The sequence below is a fragment of the Misgurnus anguillicaudatus genome, chromosome 10, assembly GCF_027580225.2.
Source record: "Misgurnus anguillicaudatus chromosome 10, ASM2758022v2, whole genome shotgun sequence".
Taxonomy (NCBI): Eukaryota; Metazoa; Chordata; class Actinopteri; order Cypriniformes; family Cobitidae; genus Misgurnus; species Misgurnus anguillicaudatus.
The window spans coordinates 31,132,918-31,151,174 of NC_073346.2; the positions used below are offsets into that span (position 1 = coordinate 31,132,918).

The 18,257-nt window shown below is 38.7% G+C and overlaps 1 protein-coding gene across 2 annotated transcripts in view; it reads right to left on the minus strand.

The window, feature by feature from the left end:
- stt3b (STT3 oligosaccharyltransferase complex catalytic subunit B) overlaps nt 1-18,257 on the minus strand; it is a 54,845-nt gene that overhangs the window by 19,798 nt on the left and 16,790 nt on the right. For both annotated transcript variants that reach the window (XM_073872372.1, XM_073872371.1), the window contains exons 2-5: nt 15,353-15,461; nt 13,397-13,684; nt 12,031-12,096; nt 7,403-7,502 (exon numbers count right to left, since the gene is read on the minus strand). In XM_073872372.1, coding sequence (XP_073728473.1) covers nt 7,403-7,502; nt 12,031-12,096; nt 13,397-13,684; nt 15,353-15,461 — 563 coding nt within the window. The remainder of the gene's footprint in view (nt 1-7,402; nt 7,503-12,030; nt 12,097-13,396; nt 13,685-15,352; nt 15,462-18,257) is intronic.

An 18,257-nucleotide genomic window follows, 5' to 3' on the forward strand; every position in this document is an offset into this window, starting at 1 on the left:
ACTAAATCTTTCAAAAAACCTAGCAAACTTTGTCAAATCCAGAAATATGCATTCACTGAAGCAACCTAATAAAAAACTCCACTAAAGTCATGTCTGATGGCAAATTGAGTGTGCAATACACTATGATATCCAGCTTTAAACAACTGACATCTTTGCTCTTTATTCAAATATTTTATTAAAGATGCATTAAGAATTTTGTATGCATGTTGCACTGACGTGTTGAAACGAGTCCAAACTGAAGCACAAATTTAAGGCCTGGCAAAAAAGCTCAACAACACGTGTATTAAGTTCATAAAGACTGGAAAATGACTACCAAATATTGCCACAAAAGAAGGTCAACAAATATTAAAATATAGCGCTAAATATAGTATATTTAAATATAGCGCTAAAATATGCTGTAGCTTGCCTTTTTGCCAATTACTTCATCCAATAATGACCCTAAAATGCTGTACAGGGCTGTTCACATTGTAACGAGAACTTTAAAAAAATATATAGTTTTAAAATCGTTTTATATCAAAGAGTAACTAAACTCTAAACCAACTTTTTATAGTTAATGACCTGTAAGAATGCGGTTTTATTAGTGCAGTTCATTGATTTGAGTAACTTTTTTGACATTTGGGTATAAAGTGTTTCAATGCTACAATATATGGTGTAAAAACGTCTAAGTGCTGCCCTCTTCAGGTTGAACGATGGTTACTGCAATTTAATTTACTTATTGAATGTTGCGGTACCGCGTGATGTAAGTGGTACGACCCTACGTAAGCAATTTGAAGCTCACCACGCACTTGTTACGATCTCCCCACACCCTTGGTACGAGCTCAGTTCGTCCCCTTTATTTACGTTGGGATCTGCCCACTTTTCTCGCATTTTTCAAATATTGCCAGTGGGTGGAGTCAGTCTCTGAACAGGGGTTTCATTACGCTTTAAAGAGAATAGCTGCGTTCGCACCACAACTATAACGATAATGTTTCCAATTGATGAACGATAAACTATTGACAGCCAATCAAATTTATTTGAACTTCAAGTGCACGTGTGTTTGAAATGACAGATGACACTGTGGAGAAGCTCATTGCTGAGGTTTAAAACATAACATTACCTTAGGTGTCCAGCGCTGATGCAGTTGCTGTGAAATTTACTACATAATCCTTTTTATTTTACTACATTGACAACGCCAAACGGTAAGATATTAGATTACACAACTACTAGATTCACAGTTTAGAGTTACTGCTGGTTATACCCGCTGTGTAAATGCAACAAGAAGAGCATATTTCTAGATTCAATGAAATGTAAACAATTGCAAAAGTTTTTATTACAGGAAATATGCAGTATTAGTTAAAGTCCTATTATGAAAATCTAACTTTTTCCATGATTAAGTGCTATAATTGGGTCCGCAGTGCTTCTATCAACCTAGAAAACATAAAAAAGAACAACCCAGGAACTTAGTTTTTGTAAGCCGTTTTTTGCAAGCATGTGAAAAATTAGGTCGATTAGATTTCGCCTGTTTTGTAAGGTAGGTAGCAAGGCCAATTACAATAATACCGCCCCTTCTCTGCACTATCCAACAACGGCACTGCCATTTAGTGCAGAAAGAAAGAAAAAAATTTACCACACAATCGAGTTTCAATTTCAACAAAAATTTTAAAGGACACACCCAAAAAACGGCACATTTTTGCTCAGGTCTACAAACTGGGAATTTTAACATGCTATAATAAATTATCGGTGGGGTATTTTAAGCTAAAACTTTACATAAGCACTCTGGGGACACCAAAGACTTATTTTACATCTTTAAAAAAATCTCATAATATGACCCCTTTTATGCCATTGAAGTTAGGTAAGTGATTTGCGCGAGTACTGCGCACGTGAGCGAATTAAAGTGATCGTTATAGTCTGGTAATGTTGACGCTAATATAGTTATTGTTATATAGTTAGTGTTATAATCAGGGTTGCCAGGTCCAAGAAAAATTTCCAGCCCAATGACAACTTAAAACCCACCAAAAGAAATTAAAACTAGCCCAATTTTTACATTTGTCCAATCACAGTTGAAACCTCCGGGATAACAACAAAGGCTCTAAAATAAACTCTTACTATTGCTTTTAATGTACTTTACATGCAGAAGAAAATTTTCTTAATGCACTTACGGTGCTCTATTTTCACAAAAAAAATCTACTTTAGTACTTCTTAAGATTATCTTAAGTACATCTTAGTGTACCCAACCGTGCTATATTGAGACAGTATGAACTCTGCCCTTTTAACATACTATCTACATATTTAAAATGTTCTATTTAACTTGAAAAGATCATACAAAGATGGGTTCACGTGGTCTGTAAATATCCTCTCAGTATAGACGTATCTCCTCACGTAAGGTAATTTCTTGTTCCTGACGTGATATTAAGTGCAAAAAGCGCCCCTCCACTCACTTTTCCACTGACTTCCTGACGCTGCAGATGTCCTTGGGTTGACATGTATTGGTTATGGCATTAATGCACATTAGGAAAATAAAGAACGTTCATTTTATAAGTCTACAGATAAACATTTTCGTGGCCGCGGCACATTATAAAACTAGCCCAAAAAACCGCAACCCGCAGCTCCGAATTTTTTCCCGCAACTGTATTTTCAAAATAGCCCAATTGTGCGGGAAAACCGCAAACCTGGCAACACTGGTTATAATGTGAACGGCCTTTACTAGGTCTGCACAATTATTTGCCAATCGCCTAAAGCCTCAATTACAGCTGTCAGTATGTGCTCATTTCTGTGTTTCGCCAGAGTGTTTGGGCACCAGAATCAGAGATTTTAAAATTGATAAGTTGACGTGTCCTTTAGCCATTTGTTTTTCTTTTTTACTAACAACATAACTCCCATAATTATTTGTTATTTACATAATATTATTTAATATTATAAAACATTTAAAAACTAGTAAAATCTATTATTTGGCAATAATAATCGCAATATCAAGGTGAAAAATCTACAATTATGATTTTTGTCATAATCATGCAGTCCAATACTGTACAAATGTCCCCCCGGACATCACTTTTGGCCACTATTGTCTATCAGACAGCTGTGACCCATCTGTGGGCACGCCGTCTGAATCCGAGACCAGGTCAGAAATGGCTTGTAATTTTTCACCCAGTGAAACAGACACTATAGTTTATTATCTGTTCTTTCACATTAGCAAAATTCTTCCCAATAAAAATAAAATAGAGGGAAGACACTAATGCAGTCATCCCTAGAATGATGAGAGCCGGAACAATCTGTCACCTGTGTGACACTTGAGTGACAGCTCATTGAAGCGGACCCCTGTCTGAGAGACAGGTGCCGACAGCCCGCCAGACGAGAAGTCCAAAACACACTGCTGTTTAAATGTCTGTGTGCGCGTGTGTGTGTGTGTGGAGGAGACGGAGATACAGCTGTGCAGAAGACGAAGCAAATGATGGAAAACCAAGGCCGGCCACTTGTGACGGAGTGAGTCGATCGACTGTAAAAGCTGTCAGGTTTTCAGAGGCATCAATTAAGGCCAAACAGGACTATCTTCAGTCTTAAACAGATGGTCTTATGTCACAATAACAGTTCCTCTTTTGATGACAGCCTGTTTTTCATAAAAGCTTTCAAAAGGAGAGAGGGAGCAATGAGATCTTAATGGTGCGTACACAACAAGTGCGAACCATAGCATTCCTCGCTCTAGATTACTCGAGGGATTTAACTTTGTGTCATGCAAATTTCTGAGTAGCATTTTTTGGACTTTCGCACATTTTTACAGCAATCGCGCAACCCAATTCAAGTGTCATTTGCATTGCCTCGCGATATGTCAATGTAATCTACTTGTGCAAATCGTTGAATTTACTTTTGATGTATAAGCCCCATAAGAGTTCAAAAGGCTTGATTGAAACAGCCTGAGAGCAATGGTTCAGTAAAGGGACCTAAGGGTGTACTCACATTTTGTGAACCGTATCGTATCAGAGTACGTTTGACCCGAAAGTATGGTTCGTTTGGCTAGTGTGATTTGGCAGAGGTTGTCTCGGGCATGGTTCGCTTTGATTCAGGGGCGGGGCACGCATGCCCGAAGTCTGATATGTGCAGCACAAAAACACTGCAAATGTCAGTGCACTGCGTTTGACATCATGTATGCTACGGACTGATCAGTATTTTTCGGAATATAAGTCGCATTTTTTCATAGTTTGGCTGGTCCTGCGACCTATAGTCAGGTGCGATTTATATGTCAAAATTAATTCATACTGACTAACATGAACCAAAAGAAAACATTACCGTCTACAGCCACAAGAGGGCACTATATTTTGCTCCTGTAGCATACTCCTGAAAAAAAACCTTGTCAACTGAAACATTAACTTAAAGACAACGGAGAAAATGTAACAAACTAAATGCCCCCAAAAAGAATAATAATTTTCGAAATAAATGAGACTTATAGTCCAGTGCGACTTATATTGGTTTCTTTCTCTTAATGACGCATTTTTTGACTGATGTGACTTATACTCCGAAGTGACTTACTGTTTAGTCCGCATGTGAACATCCTTTCTAAGAAGACAACTTTGATTTTTAAAGGGATAGTTCACTTTAAAATGAAAATTGTGTCATCATTTACTCATCCTCATGTTGTTCTAAACCTGTATGAATGTCTTTTTTCTGATGAACACAAAAGAAGAAATTTTGAGAAATGATGGTAAACACACAACAGATAGTAACTTCTACTAGGGAAAAAATATTTTGGAAGTATTGTGATAAATGATAAAAAAAATTGACACAGCACACAGTTGACGATACCCATTAAATTCCATCATATTTTTTATTCCTACTATGGAAGTCTATGGTCACTATCTGCAGTGTGTTTACCATCATTTCTCAAAATATCTTTGTGTTCATCAGAAAAAAAATTATACATGTTAAGAACAACATGAGTAAATGATGACAGAATTTTCATTTTTAAGTGAACTATCCCTTTAAGAATATTAACTCTTTCCCCGCCATTGACGAGATATCTCGTCAATTAAGAGAAAACGCTTCCCCGCCAATGACGAGATTTTCCGTCTTTCCGCAATACCGCTTTTATCCGCACTTCCGCAACTTATACAACCCGGAAGTATTGCCCTCTGACAAGCTGCTGCATGTCCGTGTCTGTTTTAAAGATCGCTCTGAATGGGATCTCTATGAAAAGTCCGTCACAATAATGGAATTATCTCTGCTTTTTGCTCAAAATGTGGCGTTTTTGCAGAAACCTACCCATATTCAAAAGCTGATTACAAAAGAACTACTCAAGGTAGGATGAAACGGTTTTTTTTTGTTTGAAAGCAGAGGGTCTGTTCTTTCATTTGGTATATGTAAGTTTATATATCTGAAGAACAACATTTTCTGGAAGGCATTAAACTTTGGTGAAAATCATGAAAAACGCTGGTGCTGGCTGGCAACTTTTTTAAAAAATGCTGGCGGTGAAAGAGTTAAGATACAAATGTAAGAAAAAAATAATATTCGAAATATTTAAAACATAAATAAATATGATAAAAGCAGCATTTTAATTTTAAAGCACTAATAGATTGTAAATCCCAGCTTCACAGGGTTAATTGCTTTAGACGAGTGTTTACTCTGATCGCATCTGTGAGTACGTGCCATTACGCGCAGTTACATTTATAATATCTACACCTCAGATCTAAACACTGGATGTTATGGTTATGTTTCAAATGACTTTTAATTTGTATAGCTCTTTTCATTGCTTTAGTTACTGAACAGAGAAGAGATGCTGGCTTATTTCCGTAAATTTCCTCTCCTCACGTCGGAGATTTGGATTGTAACTTAGCTTTAAATCCAATTCCAGTCGGATTTATAATTTCAAACTGTATGTATTCACCACTCTCTCTCTTTCTGTGTGTGTGACCACACGGAGCTCAGAGTCCACATGTGCAGGCAGAAATAACAGAGACAATTGCAATCGTCTAAAATGCTAATGATATTCTTTTTTTTAATTTATCGCCTCTAAAAAAAAAACTAAGGACTTCACGTTCACCTATCGCGCGATAAGTCGATATAGTCGTTATCGCGACAGGCCTACTTCTTATGTTGTCCAAGAACCACCGTATTTGTTATACATGACATTTATAGATGGATAAATCAAAATATAACAATTTCAAACTAACAGACTAGTGAGCAATATCAGTAGCTTATTCAAATAACCATGCGGTAGTCTCTATAAACATTTGCGAAATTAGCGTTTGGACTTTGATCAGAATTTTTGCCACAAAATAAGAAGTACAGACAGTTTCACAGGTACACAAGTTCTGCTTGTGAATGTCTAGCTTGCTTGGTACCAAGTGCTTCAAACTACACTTGAATATCTTAATGTCTGAATCTGAACCCAGTGAACGGCTCTATGCCAAAAACACGCTTTTTGTGGTAACCGTGTACTTTGTAAATATGATTCTGTTACATAACAGACTGGAACAAATCTGTGCTATACACATTCGATAGTCCAGGACTGTTGGTCGTCTGTGGCAATGGTGTATAACACTAAAAGTCACAATGACAAACCACCATCCTAAAAAGAGGCACTAACGTTAGTATACCCGTCCCACTGGATTTCCACTGACTGATTTCTGCTGTATAGCCCCTAGTCCCAGACAACACAGCCCTACTTAAATTTAATCAACACAGTCTATTAGGAGAGGTGTTACTGATGCTCCGTATGGAGTCAAGGCATCCCAACTGTACAGTAGGACCTGCGGCAAGTGCAAGAACTTTCCAGAACGAGGACAGTTTGTGCTAATACCCAGCATCCATCAGTGCGCACATTTTGCAAGGAAGGGAGGAGCTAATAAAGATTTAAATAGAATCAGCAACATGGCACAAGGCCCTGCTCTTTTATCAAAGAGCTCGCTCAGGGGCCCTGCCAAAACACTGCACCTTCAATTATTAATTTACCTAAAAATGGCACAATACGTCGAAGACAAAAAAAAAAAAACGGATTCTAAAAAGACTTTTAAAAGAAACATTTTCAGAGGTGGAAAGGTTGTTATTCGTCCTAAAAAGAAACCTAATAGAAGCACTTAACGTGTAAGATGTGGATTATATGCATTATCAGACGGTGGTACTTGCATGATTGGCGGTAAAAGGCGAGATGGAAGTGGGTGTGAAAAATGTGTCATTAATCATCGATGTCTTTGAACGCAATGTCAATGTGGAAAGAGAGAGAAAGACACAGCTGAGCACTTGGTGGTCACAAACCCCAATGCACGTGTGAATGTGCGTTAAACTGAAAAAGGCGAGTGGGGAAACGGGACGTTTACACTTCGTTACTGTACAAGAGGATCCAGACTACTTTGCGCCACTGTGTGGGTGATGTGTAATGTGTGTATTACAGGGACCTGACACCTTCACAAGTGTACACACAACACAGGTGACTCACCGATGTAGAGCCTCCTGCTGAAACGCTGCATAAGGAGAAGCGCAAACACGTGGAGGGGAATCAGGTTGATGATGAAGACGTAGCCTCCCCATGCAGACACCTGCAATGCACACACAAACATACATACAGGCATTAAAAAACTAACTAATACTCTCATTTGAAAAAATCTACCAGATTTAACATAATATATAACTTTAAATACTTACACTCACCTAAAGGATTATTAGGAACACCTATTCAATTTCTCATGAATTCTAATTAACCAATCACATAGCATTTGCTTCAATGCATTTAGGGGTGTGTCCTGGTCAAGACAATCTCATGAACTCCAAACTGAAACTTGAATGTCAGCAATTTTGAGCGTGGCATGGTTGTTGGTGCCAGATGGGCCGGTCTGAGTATTTCAAAATGTGCTCAGTTACTGGGATTTTCACGCACAACCATTTCTAGGGTTTACAAAGAATGGTGTGAAAAGGGAAAAACATCCAGTATGCGGCAGTCCTGTGGGTGAAAATGCCTTGTTGATACCAGAGATCAGAAGAGAATGGTCTGACTGATTCAAGCGACTGATTCGAAGAGCAACTTGAAATAACCACTCGTTACAACCGAGGCATGCAGCAAAGCACCCGTGAAGCCACAACACGCACAACCCTCAGGCGGATGGGCAACAACAGCAGAAGACCCCGCCGGGTACCACTCATCTCCACTACAAATAGGAAAAAGACGCTACAATTTGAACAAGCTCACCAAAATTGGACAGTTGAAGACTGGAAAAATGTTGCCTGTTCTGATGAGACTCGATTTTTGTTGAGACATTCAGATGGTAGAGTCAGAATTCGACGTAAACAGAATGAGAACATGGATCCATTATGCCTTGTTACCACTGTGCAGGCTAATGGTGTGGGGGATGTTTTATTGGAAAACTTAAGGCCACTTAGTGCCAACTGGGCATCGTTTAAATGCCACAGCCTACCTGAGCATTGTTTCTGACCATGTCCATCCCTTTATGACCACCATGTACCCATTTTCTGATGGCAACTTCCAGCAGGATAATGCATCATGTCACAAAGCTCGAATCATTTCAAATTAGTTTCTTGAACATGACAATGAGTTCACTGTACTAAAAAGGCCCCCACAGTCACCAGATCTCAACCCAATAGAGCATCTTTGGGATGTGGTGGAACGGGAAGCTTCGTGCCCTGGATGTGCATCCCACAAATCTCCATCAACTGCAAGATGCTATCCTATCAATATGGGCCAACATTTCTAAAGAATGCTTTCAGCACCTTCTTGAATCAATGCCACATAGAATTAAGGCAGTTTTGAAGGCGAAAGGGGGTCAAACACAGTATTAGTATGGTGTTCCTAATAATCCTTTAGGTGAGTGTATATGCTAAACAGCAATAATCGTAATATTATATCATGATCAATAGTGTCAACACTGTATAGGCAGATTTGCACACTTTTACACATTTATGAATAATTTATTAGCAGCTAAGGCCATTGGAAATCTACTACACAACCACATTAACAATTCGTAACTATTTTACAAGATGGCTAATTCGAATGAATTTGTACCACCTCATACTAGTACAATCTGCTTTGGTACCAGTTTTATCTTTTTCCGATAATCGTATATTTTACCTTTTACATCTAACAAATTCATACAAAATGGCTGCCTCACAAAAGAGTTGGAGGTTACGGGGGGCATCCCATATTTAAGACATCCTCTTTGAACTTGTGTCCCCAAGTGGCTGTATCAAACTGTACTGGACCCAACAGTCTCAACTGAGCAGATGGCTCAGATTGCATTGGTGACATTTATGTTTATAAACACATTAGAAAAGAAGACTGGCTGGGCAGGGCCAGAGGCTTCCATTATTAATGAGCGCTGCCTTCCTCCAGAGGGTGAATCTCAAGTTTTAGAAATGGCCAAGATTCATAAGCAACTGGCGCTCGGCCCCCACTAGGGCCTTGTGATGGATGGTGCTGTTTGCTTATTCACTTATTTTGCATACTGCATTAATGGGAAGAGAGAGATATGCATCCTGTGCTCGAACACCCAAGTAGTATATGGCGTGCACTTTTAAGGGGCCAAGCTTCTATTGTGTTTGCGCTTGGTGGTTTTGATTTCCTCCTGGCTAGATTTTTGTGTTTTTGTATTTTTTTTTACTTTTTATTTGATTGCCCTCCAGTTGTCTCAGAGCTGCTGTTGTGTTTGAAATAAACAGTGTACAGTTATTTTAGCCAAATCCAACCTGTATGAGTGTTGGTCTAATCCTTACCAAAAATGGCACAGATAACGTAGGATAAGTCGCTTACTGGATTTTTGGTGAATTTATATTGATTAGCAAAGACACCAGATCATTAATTCTGCCGATTCTTTCAAATATTAATGCATAGGCGTGGTTTCACAGACAAGGATTTAAATTAAGCCAAGATCAGGCCTTAGGGGGTTTTCACACCTGCCTTGTTTAGTTCGATTGAATCGTACCAGAGTTCGATTGCTCAGTTGGTGCAGTTCGTTTGGGCAGGTGAGAATGCAGCAATCGAACTCTGGTGCGCACCAAAAGTGAACCAAACAAGCGGACCGAGACCAGCTTGCAGAGGTGGTCTCGGTACGCTTTCAAACGAACTCTAGAGCGGTTCGTTTGTGGTGAGAACACGATCCGAGATCGAACCGACCTAACTGCAAAAGTATTGCGCATTTTGGACGAAACCAGCTGCCGTAGTCAACTGCGCAGTGCATTATCGGATGAGGAAGTGTTTGTTGACCACTTCTATTAGCAATATTAGCACAATGACAAATCGCGGACATACCTGGAGTTGCAAGAAGGTGCGGGCGGAGCCTCGGAAATTTTTTGTCTTCGCCGTTTGTAGCGCATTAAACCGTTGTTTTCAAGCCGCATCCGCGATTCATTCTGAAAATAAACAGTTTGTCTAGAGTGCTGTATACAAACTATGTATAACAACCACGGAGACATAATTACAGCGCGCAGCAGTCTGTCCATGGTGTCTGCTGTATTATCCTTCTTTTGTTTAATTCCGGGGGTACTGTTGGAATTTGCCGCATGTTGATTCTGACCAATCTTGAAGCCGTTTAGGAAATATGTTCCAATACATGTGGCCAATGAGTGATGTTGATCTTATCACATGACAGAATTTTGGTTCGTTTGAATTGGTGCGGATCAGAGCAATCAGTGTGGTGTGAAATGGAACCAAATCTGCTAAAAAAGTTACAATGTATCATTTTTTGCTTTTGGTCCGGACCAAATGAACCGAATTACAGATGTGAAACGCCCTTAGTTAAATTAGCAAATTTAAGTTGGAAGAGCAGTGAAGTTTTTATGCATACTTGGGTCGAACGCACAACATCGCAAATCATACTTTATTTGGCTTGAACATAGGCGTTGGACGCATAGGCGTTGGACGCATAGGCGTTGGACGCATAGGCGTTGGACTACGGATCACCTTGCCTACAGGGGTCCAGAAGGAGCAGTTAAGTAGGTCTAAAGGGGTGATGTCACGAGTTGCGTTTATGCAGTTTTTTTATCAACTACCTTTGTGAACTGATGTCCCCAAGGGGTTGCCACCTTGTGGATCAACTAATTACTGCAAGAAATTAAAATGCACATGTGCGATCTGTACATTCTATTTAAGTGACAACATTTGTGTCACGTGCATTATGTCGTTTTTCCTCGTGTACTCATAAAAAGTGAAATATACTTGGGCCTTTAAAGGTACAATTTGTAAAATTTAGATGACGTGTTTGTCCCGTGGCGGCTACTATAGCTTTACTATGCGTTTCTAAAAGTACAGGTGACCTTTGGACTATGCCATTGGTTGCAATTCACAGTCTCACTGGTAGATGCCACTAAAAGTCCCTGGTTGCACCTTTAAGTAGATTTTAAAAATGCGCCTTAAAGGCAACATCCCGAGACAAAACAATCACACGAATATATATTTTTTAAAGGAACAGTATGGAAGAAATTTATATCAATTAATAATAAAATCGCCCTGATATGTCATTAGACATTAAGAAATCATTTTCATTTCAAATACTTATATCACTGACAACAGGTCCGGCCAGGATATTGTCATTTAAAAAGTGGAGTTGCAGCCCTCAACTGATGTTTATGTTGTCATGTTATGTATTGGCCACCAGTTGTGTGACTGCAGTACCAGTTTTAGCCACAAGTTTTGTGATTGCAGTAACAGTTTTGGCCACAATCCTACATACTGTTCCTTTAAGACACATCAGTTCAAGTGCATTTTGGTATGGGACTAAGATTCAGCCTTGTCTGTGAAACTGGGCCATAACGTTACAATTTGGATGCACTGCTCCAGGGATACCATGCACATCCATTTGTATTTGCACCTACTGGTCCAATGTTATGCAGCATTAAACAACTTCTTACAACCAAATCTTTCAGCTGTGAATTTATATGACAAATATCTGTGACATTGGGTTGCTTTGCCCCAGTTATATTTTCCCACTATGTCAGTAATTTTCTTTTACCCATACAAATCACATTTGTGCACATTTCTTATTTAGTCTTTTCTCACTATGGATCCATGCGCCAAATGGCATCTGATGCCGAGTAATAAATAACTGAAGGAAAACTCACCATGTAAAAGTACGAGAGGCAGCATCCGATGGTCCAGAAGACTGAGCCAGTTTTCACCGACTTAACCTGTGTGAAAAGAACATGCTTATGTTCATTCGGCTAATCCTGATAGGATCACATCAGACAAAACCAGGACCAGAAACACTTAGAGATAAGAACTTGAGCAAGGAAATTTTTTGATTTTGTTTGATTTGAGCTTAACGCCAAAAGCTTTGCTGTCTCAGCTGACAGCGGGCTCCGGAGGGATGAGTGGACACAATCATAGAGCTAAAACAATGCCTGCTGCCACTGCATCTTTTCCCATTATCTTATTGTCTGTGATCGGATGAGAGACGTGACTGATGTCTATCATTAGTTACAGAAATGTTTTGGCTTCGTGCTATTGATTACCATAGAAAATAATTCTGCCCTGCCCATAAAATCAGATTAAAACAAACATGTCTTATCGGAAAGGCACTGAGAGGGATTATCAATGTACAATATTAAAGGATTAGTCCATTTTCTTAAAAAAAATCCAGATAATTTACTCACCACCATGTCATCCAAAATGTTGATGTCTTTCTATGTTCAGTCGAAAAGAAATTATGTTTTTTGAGGAAAACATTACGGGACTTTTCTCATTTTAATGGACTTTAATGGACCCCAACACTTAACAGTTTTAATGCAGTTTAAAATTGCAGTTTCAAAGGACTAGAAATGATCCCAAATGAGGCATAAGGGTCTTATCTGCCAAAAGATTGTCATTATTGGCAAGAAAAATAAAAAATATGCACTTTTAAAAAACAACCTCTCTTCTTCCTCCGGCCGTGCGATGCACCAGCGCGATCTTACATAATTGCGTAATGACGTCGAAAGGTCACGTGTTACACATATGAAACGCACATTTGCGGAGCATTTTAAACAATAAACGGACACAAAGACATTAATTAGTATCATTCGACATACAACAACGTCGAAATGGTCCTCTTTCTCCACACTTGTAAACACTGGGGCGTAGTTTCGCATACGTCATCCGTGACCTCTTGACGTGATGACGTATTACACGACCAGAGAAAGATGACAAGTTGTGGCTTAAAAATGCATATTTTTTATTTTTCTTGCCAAAAACGACAATCGTTTCACTAGATAAAACCCTTATGCATCGTTTGAGATCGTTTAGAGTCCTTTAAAACTGCAATTTTAAACTGCATTAAAACTGTTAAGTGTTGGGGTCCATTAAAGTCCATTAAAATGCGAAAAATCCTGGAATGTTTTCCTGGTGGTGGCGAGTAAATAATCTGGATTTTAAGAAAATGGACTAATCCTTTAAAATTTCAATAAATGATCAAAATATATGACACTGAAGGACTGAAGGATACAACTTAACCCAGAGGTAGTAGGTGAACTGCAAGGCGAAAATGGCAATACCCTCATTGTCGAACGAGCCGGCCACGGAGCGAGAGATGTAGCCGGGTACGATGGCAATGAAACATGCCGCCAGCAGCCCCGCACCCTGATTCCACAGCTCACGCGTTAACAAAAATGTGGAAATGGAGGTCAGGCCGCTGAAAACGGGCGCCAGGAACACGCAAACATCACGGATGTGCACCGTCACATGGAGCAGATTCAGTATGTAGTGAATCAAACCCGCAGTCACCATTAAACCAGGATACACCTGAAATAGACCAAAAGGATAGGTTGGTTATCTGTGAGCGAATACAAACCTGAACAATTGGATTATCGTACCTGAAGCTTAATTGTTAGAGCATTGTGTTAGCAAAAAGGTCACGGGTTCGAATCCCAGAGAACACGCATAGTGGTAAATTTGTATGGATTGAATGCACTGGACATTCCTTTGGATTTATTTGTCTGCCAAACGCATAAATGTAAATGTTATCGGATACCGATAACAACTGGCGGGCGTTTGCAGGGATGGCTTGGGGGGGGTAAATGGTAGTATAATTTTCATTTTTTGAGTGAACTATTCCTTTATTAAAAAGTATAATGCATTCTTTTTAATTCAGGAAGACCTCTAATACATTTCCATTCTGCAACCTCTCTGATCCAAATGCAAAGACGTGGCAAGTTCACCCCTGGTTTATCATCCAGACATCACAAAATAAGAGAAAAACCTCCGCATTCCCATGGTCTCCGTCTCTTGCAATAAGCTGTAGTCTGCACTGGAAACAGATCGGTCTGCTCCGAAGGCCTTATAGCGGCTGCTCGAACCGTACACAACAACAGATGCTGTTCCCTGCTTTCTGCAGCCTCCCCACAGCTTCAACACCAGAGCTGTCAGAGTGAAAGCACTCAATGCCAAAAGCTAGCCAAACTTTCTCCAGCCTGAAAGAGACAGCTCATTAGCTTAGCATCACTGACTCGCTCGGTGACAGGAAGCGTTATAGGGGGTGGCCCTATTTAGGAACGAAAGACGCAGTTTTGAAGCAGAACCCTGACTTCCCAGCGCCTACACTGACTGAAGGGCGCTTTCACACATATAGCTGTAACACCATTTCTCTTTCAAGAGGTCATGGGTTAACTAGCCCCACTGTCAGGATTTCATATAAGCAGCTCTAGCAATTTGCTGAACTGAAACACCGCTGGAAAGCATTGCACGAGTGCTATGTATGAACAAACTGTTCTGGGATATGAGGTCAGGATGCTAAAAATCTGCCGTCCATGCATTTGAGCTGTAAAATCCATGCGAACGTCTCTTTTTGAGTCGTCACTTATTGATTTCAATCTTATTTAGTTGGTTAATATAAATACCAAGGTTATATTTTCAAAGAATGTTCTTTACATTATGTAGGAAACAGTAAATCACAAAAATGACTTTAGCTGGTCATTGCATTATGTGCAAAAATATCAGTGTTGGGCAGAAATTCAAAGGTGCTCATGTAAATAGATTTTTCAATAGCTCAGCGGTCTTCACAAAATTGCAGTTTTTCTACCAACAAGCTACTTTTCTATTAAGATGCAGTGTAGCATGCAAAATAGGTTATCTGTGTATTAAAATCATGCTGTTAGAGAGCAAGGACTTAAACGCGAACAAGCAACAAACGCCATCACAAATGAATATTAATGTAATCAGTTTCTCATTGTTATAATAAGTGGATTTATCATTCGTTGGTGCTCTACTGCAATATTTACATTTACTTTTATGCATTTGCCAGAGCTATTATCCAAAGCGACTAACAGTGTGTTCTCCTAATATCGAACCCATGACCTTTGGGTTTGTTTATGTAATGCTCTACCAATTAAGCTATAGGAACAGAAAATATGATTTGGGTGTACTTTTTAAGCCAACTAAATCATGGACATCCTGAAATGAGACGCTACTTACCGTCCCCCCTACTATTCTGCCCAGCGGGTACCATGCTCTCTCATCAAACCAGTTCAGGAACTCATAAAAGCCGTTGGTGGTGAGATGATGAGTCGATCTGTAGTTAAACCTGGAAAGAGAGAGAGAGAAAAAGAGAGAGAGAGGGGAAACAAACATGTTGTAATTTCTCAAGGGGAAATCGCAGTGTTTTATTAGAATTGACATGTCAGTATGTGTTACACTGGTAAAGGAGGCGCGTCACTGATCGCCAGCGCTCACTGCGGTGTGTCTGAATGAGCGATGATGGGTTCTCTCATCTACATAAACTCAACTGCCTGCCATCATCAGTGCCAAAACTCAGACTATAAAAAGACCATCTGACAAGAAACACTGAAATGCTTTACATCCGGAGTCTTCAAATCTGTGAGGTGCTGACCAAAGCACATTCTATTAATAGTCTTAATAGTAATAATTACTTATTGCATATTTTTTATATTAGCTTGGCTTGGTTTATGTATGTTAACATTTTAAACAATACTAAAACATATCAACAACAAGTAAAATAAAATCAACATGTGAAACAAAAAGGTTTTGGAGCAGACTATATCAAAAATTAGCCCATCCATTGTGGTAGCCCTTGCTCCCAAAAAGGTTGGAGACCCCTGCTTTACATACTTTTTTTTACCAAAAAAGTACAAACGTGTAGAAATCCTTAATTTATCTGCTTAACAAAGTATAGACCGATTCATTGGATGCACGTGCGGGGACGCGATAAGCCTCTGGTCTGAACTTAACTTACGGTTTCTGTTTGTTTAATGGTCTGACTAGTTGCTGAAACTGAACTATTAAACAAATACCTCGTCGAAAATAACAAATGTTTTGGGTTCCTATGCAATCTATGTGTTGTTTATTTTGCTTGTTATATAAATAAACTACTTTAAAAGGACTTTGTTGTTATTTATTCTTCTCAGAGTTTACCGGAAGTTACGTGATGACCACGAAAGCCGCTTGTTTATGTTGTTTCTGCTGAAACCGTCTATAAATACACAGTAAAATACTGAATTCTTGTATTCAAGAACGCATTTTGTTTTATTTGTAATCAGAAACACTCAAAGTAATGCCATTTCAGGGTCTTTAATGAATAAGAACCATTCATTTAATGCACGGGAGATTCAAAACAACAACTCAAATTAATGCAATCTAGCCTAAGCACAGCTGCAAACAGTGTAATCCTTTTAATGTCTTTATGAGCTCTTCTGAATCAAAGATCACCATCCATCCAAATGTAAATTTTTTTGTTTCACCACTTCAACTTTTATTTAAATGCAAAAAACCTGTCATATTAAAAACAACAGCTGTAACCATAATTTGGACTGTTTATCTGATTAACTTTAGAGCTCTAAATCATACAAAAGTATGTGTTTGTAAGGCAGATATTTATATAATTTATTTTACACTCTCCTGCTTTCTCAGTATATACACTGTTTGCTGATAACAGATCATGTATCAGTTCTAGAAAGCGAGTGTGTAAACACAACACGTGTGCATATATGCCTCTATGTAAAAAAACAAATAAAGCCAGATATGAAATCATTTATTAAACATTGACTTGTGATAAAGGCGTTTCTTGTTCAACAACTTTCACTTAATTGAATGCGTTTGTTTACTAAGTCATTCCCCGCCAGCCTTATTTTTTTTGTGATTTTCACAAAAGTTTTACAAAATTCCTTCCAGGATTGTTTTTTCTATAAATATATAAACATACAAATATCAAACAAAAGAATAGACACTATGCTTTCAAACAAACAATAAGAAAACCAACAAACAAAACGGTAAAAAACTTGACAGTCGTTTCGCTGGATGGGACCCTTGTGCCTCGTTTGGGATCGTTTAGAGTCCTTTGAAACTCTGTTGAAACTGCAATTTTAAACTGCATTAAAACTGTTGGGGTCCATTAAAGTGAGAAAAATTCTGTAATGTTTTCCTCAAAAAACATAATTTCTTCATCAACATTTTAGATGACATGGTGGAAATTATCTGGATTTTTTTTTATAAAAATAGACTAATCCTTTAATTGATAAGATAACTCGTCAATGGCATGGAAAGAGTTAAATTACGCATCATAGGCCTATTTAAAGAAAATTAATAAATAAATAAATAGATTTTAACAGTTATGACAAACATCACAAGTGAGAAACAAACAATAAATGATGACCAATGACAATTTATCACTGCATTATAAAAGTCATTCAACAAAATCAGTATTCACAATAGATCTTAGTCATGGTAGACCGCATATTTAATTGAATGCACGAAAACAAATCTACAGATAGACACACAGTCTGATATACCACAGTATAATAAACTGAATGGACAGCAAGGGTATTACTCACAGTCTCTTTTTTATTTTATATTTAAATACAATTAAATAAGGCATCTACTCTTGATTCCTGTGGATTCCTGATTGCTGCTATAGTTAATGCAAGTAGCTTCTGTCCACTGGGATAGAAACGCATTTCTTTTGGGTTTATTTAATCAGATTTGGGATAGATGGAACGTGTCAGAACACAGGCTGCCATTAGATTAATGTCCTCGATTTCATAATAGTCATTTCAGTGCAAGAGATGTTTACCGTTCAGACGAGGATCTGGCAACCGAGAGTTTGAGTGGGAGGAACAGCAGAACTGTGAATCATGCGTGTTTTAAGAGGCTTTAACATGAACATGCGTACACAGAATATCACTCATACTGGATGCTAGCTGACACTGTAACCTGCTACCTCTTGATACTACTTTTTTGACCTGCCCTGCTCTCTAGAGAGGCTAAAGATACAAGAAGGTTTACTGGCATGGAAAAACTCCCACATTCTGATACCTGAACCAAGCCATTGATCTGTAACTGCAACGTCCTTTCAGCAAAAAATCAT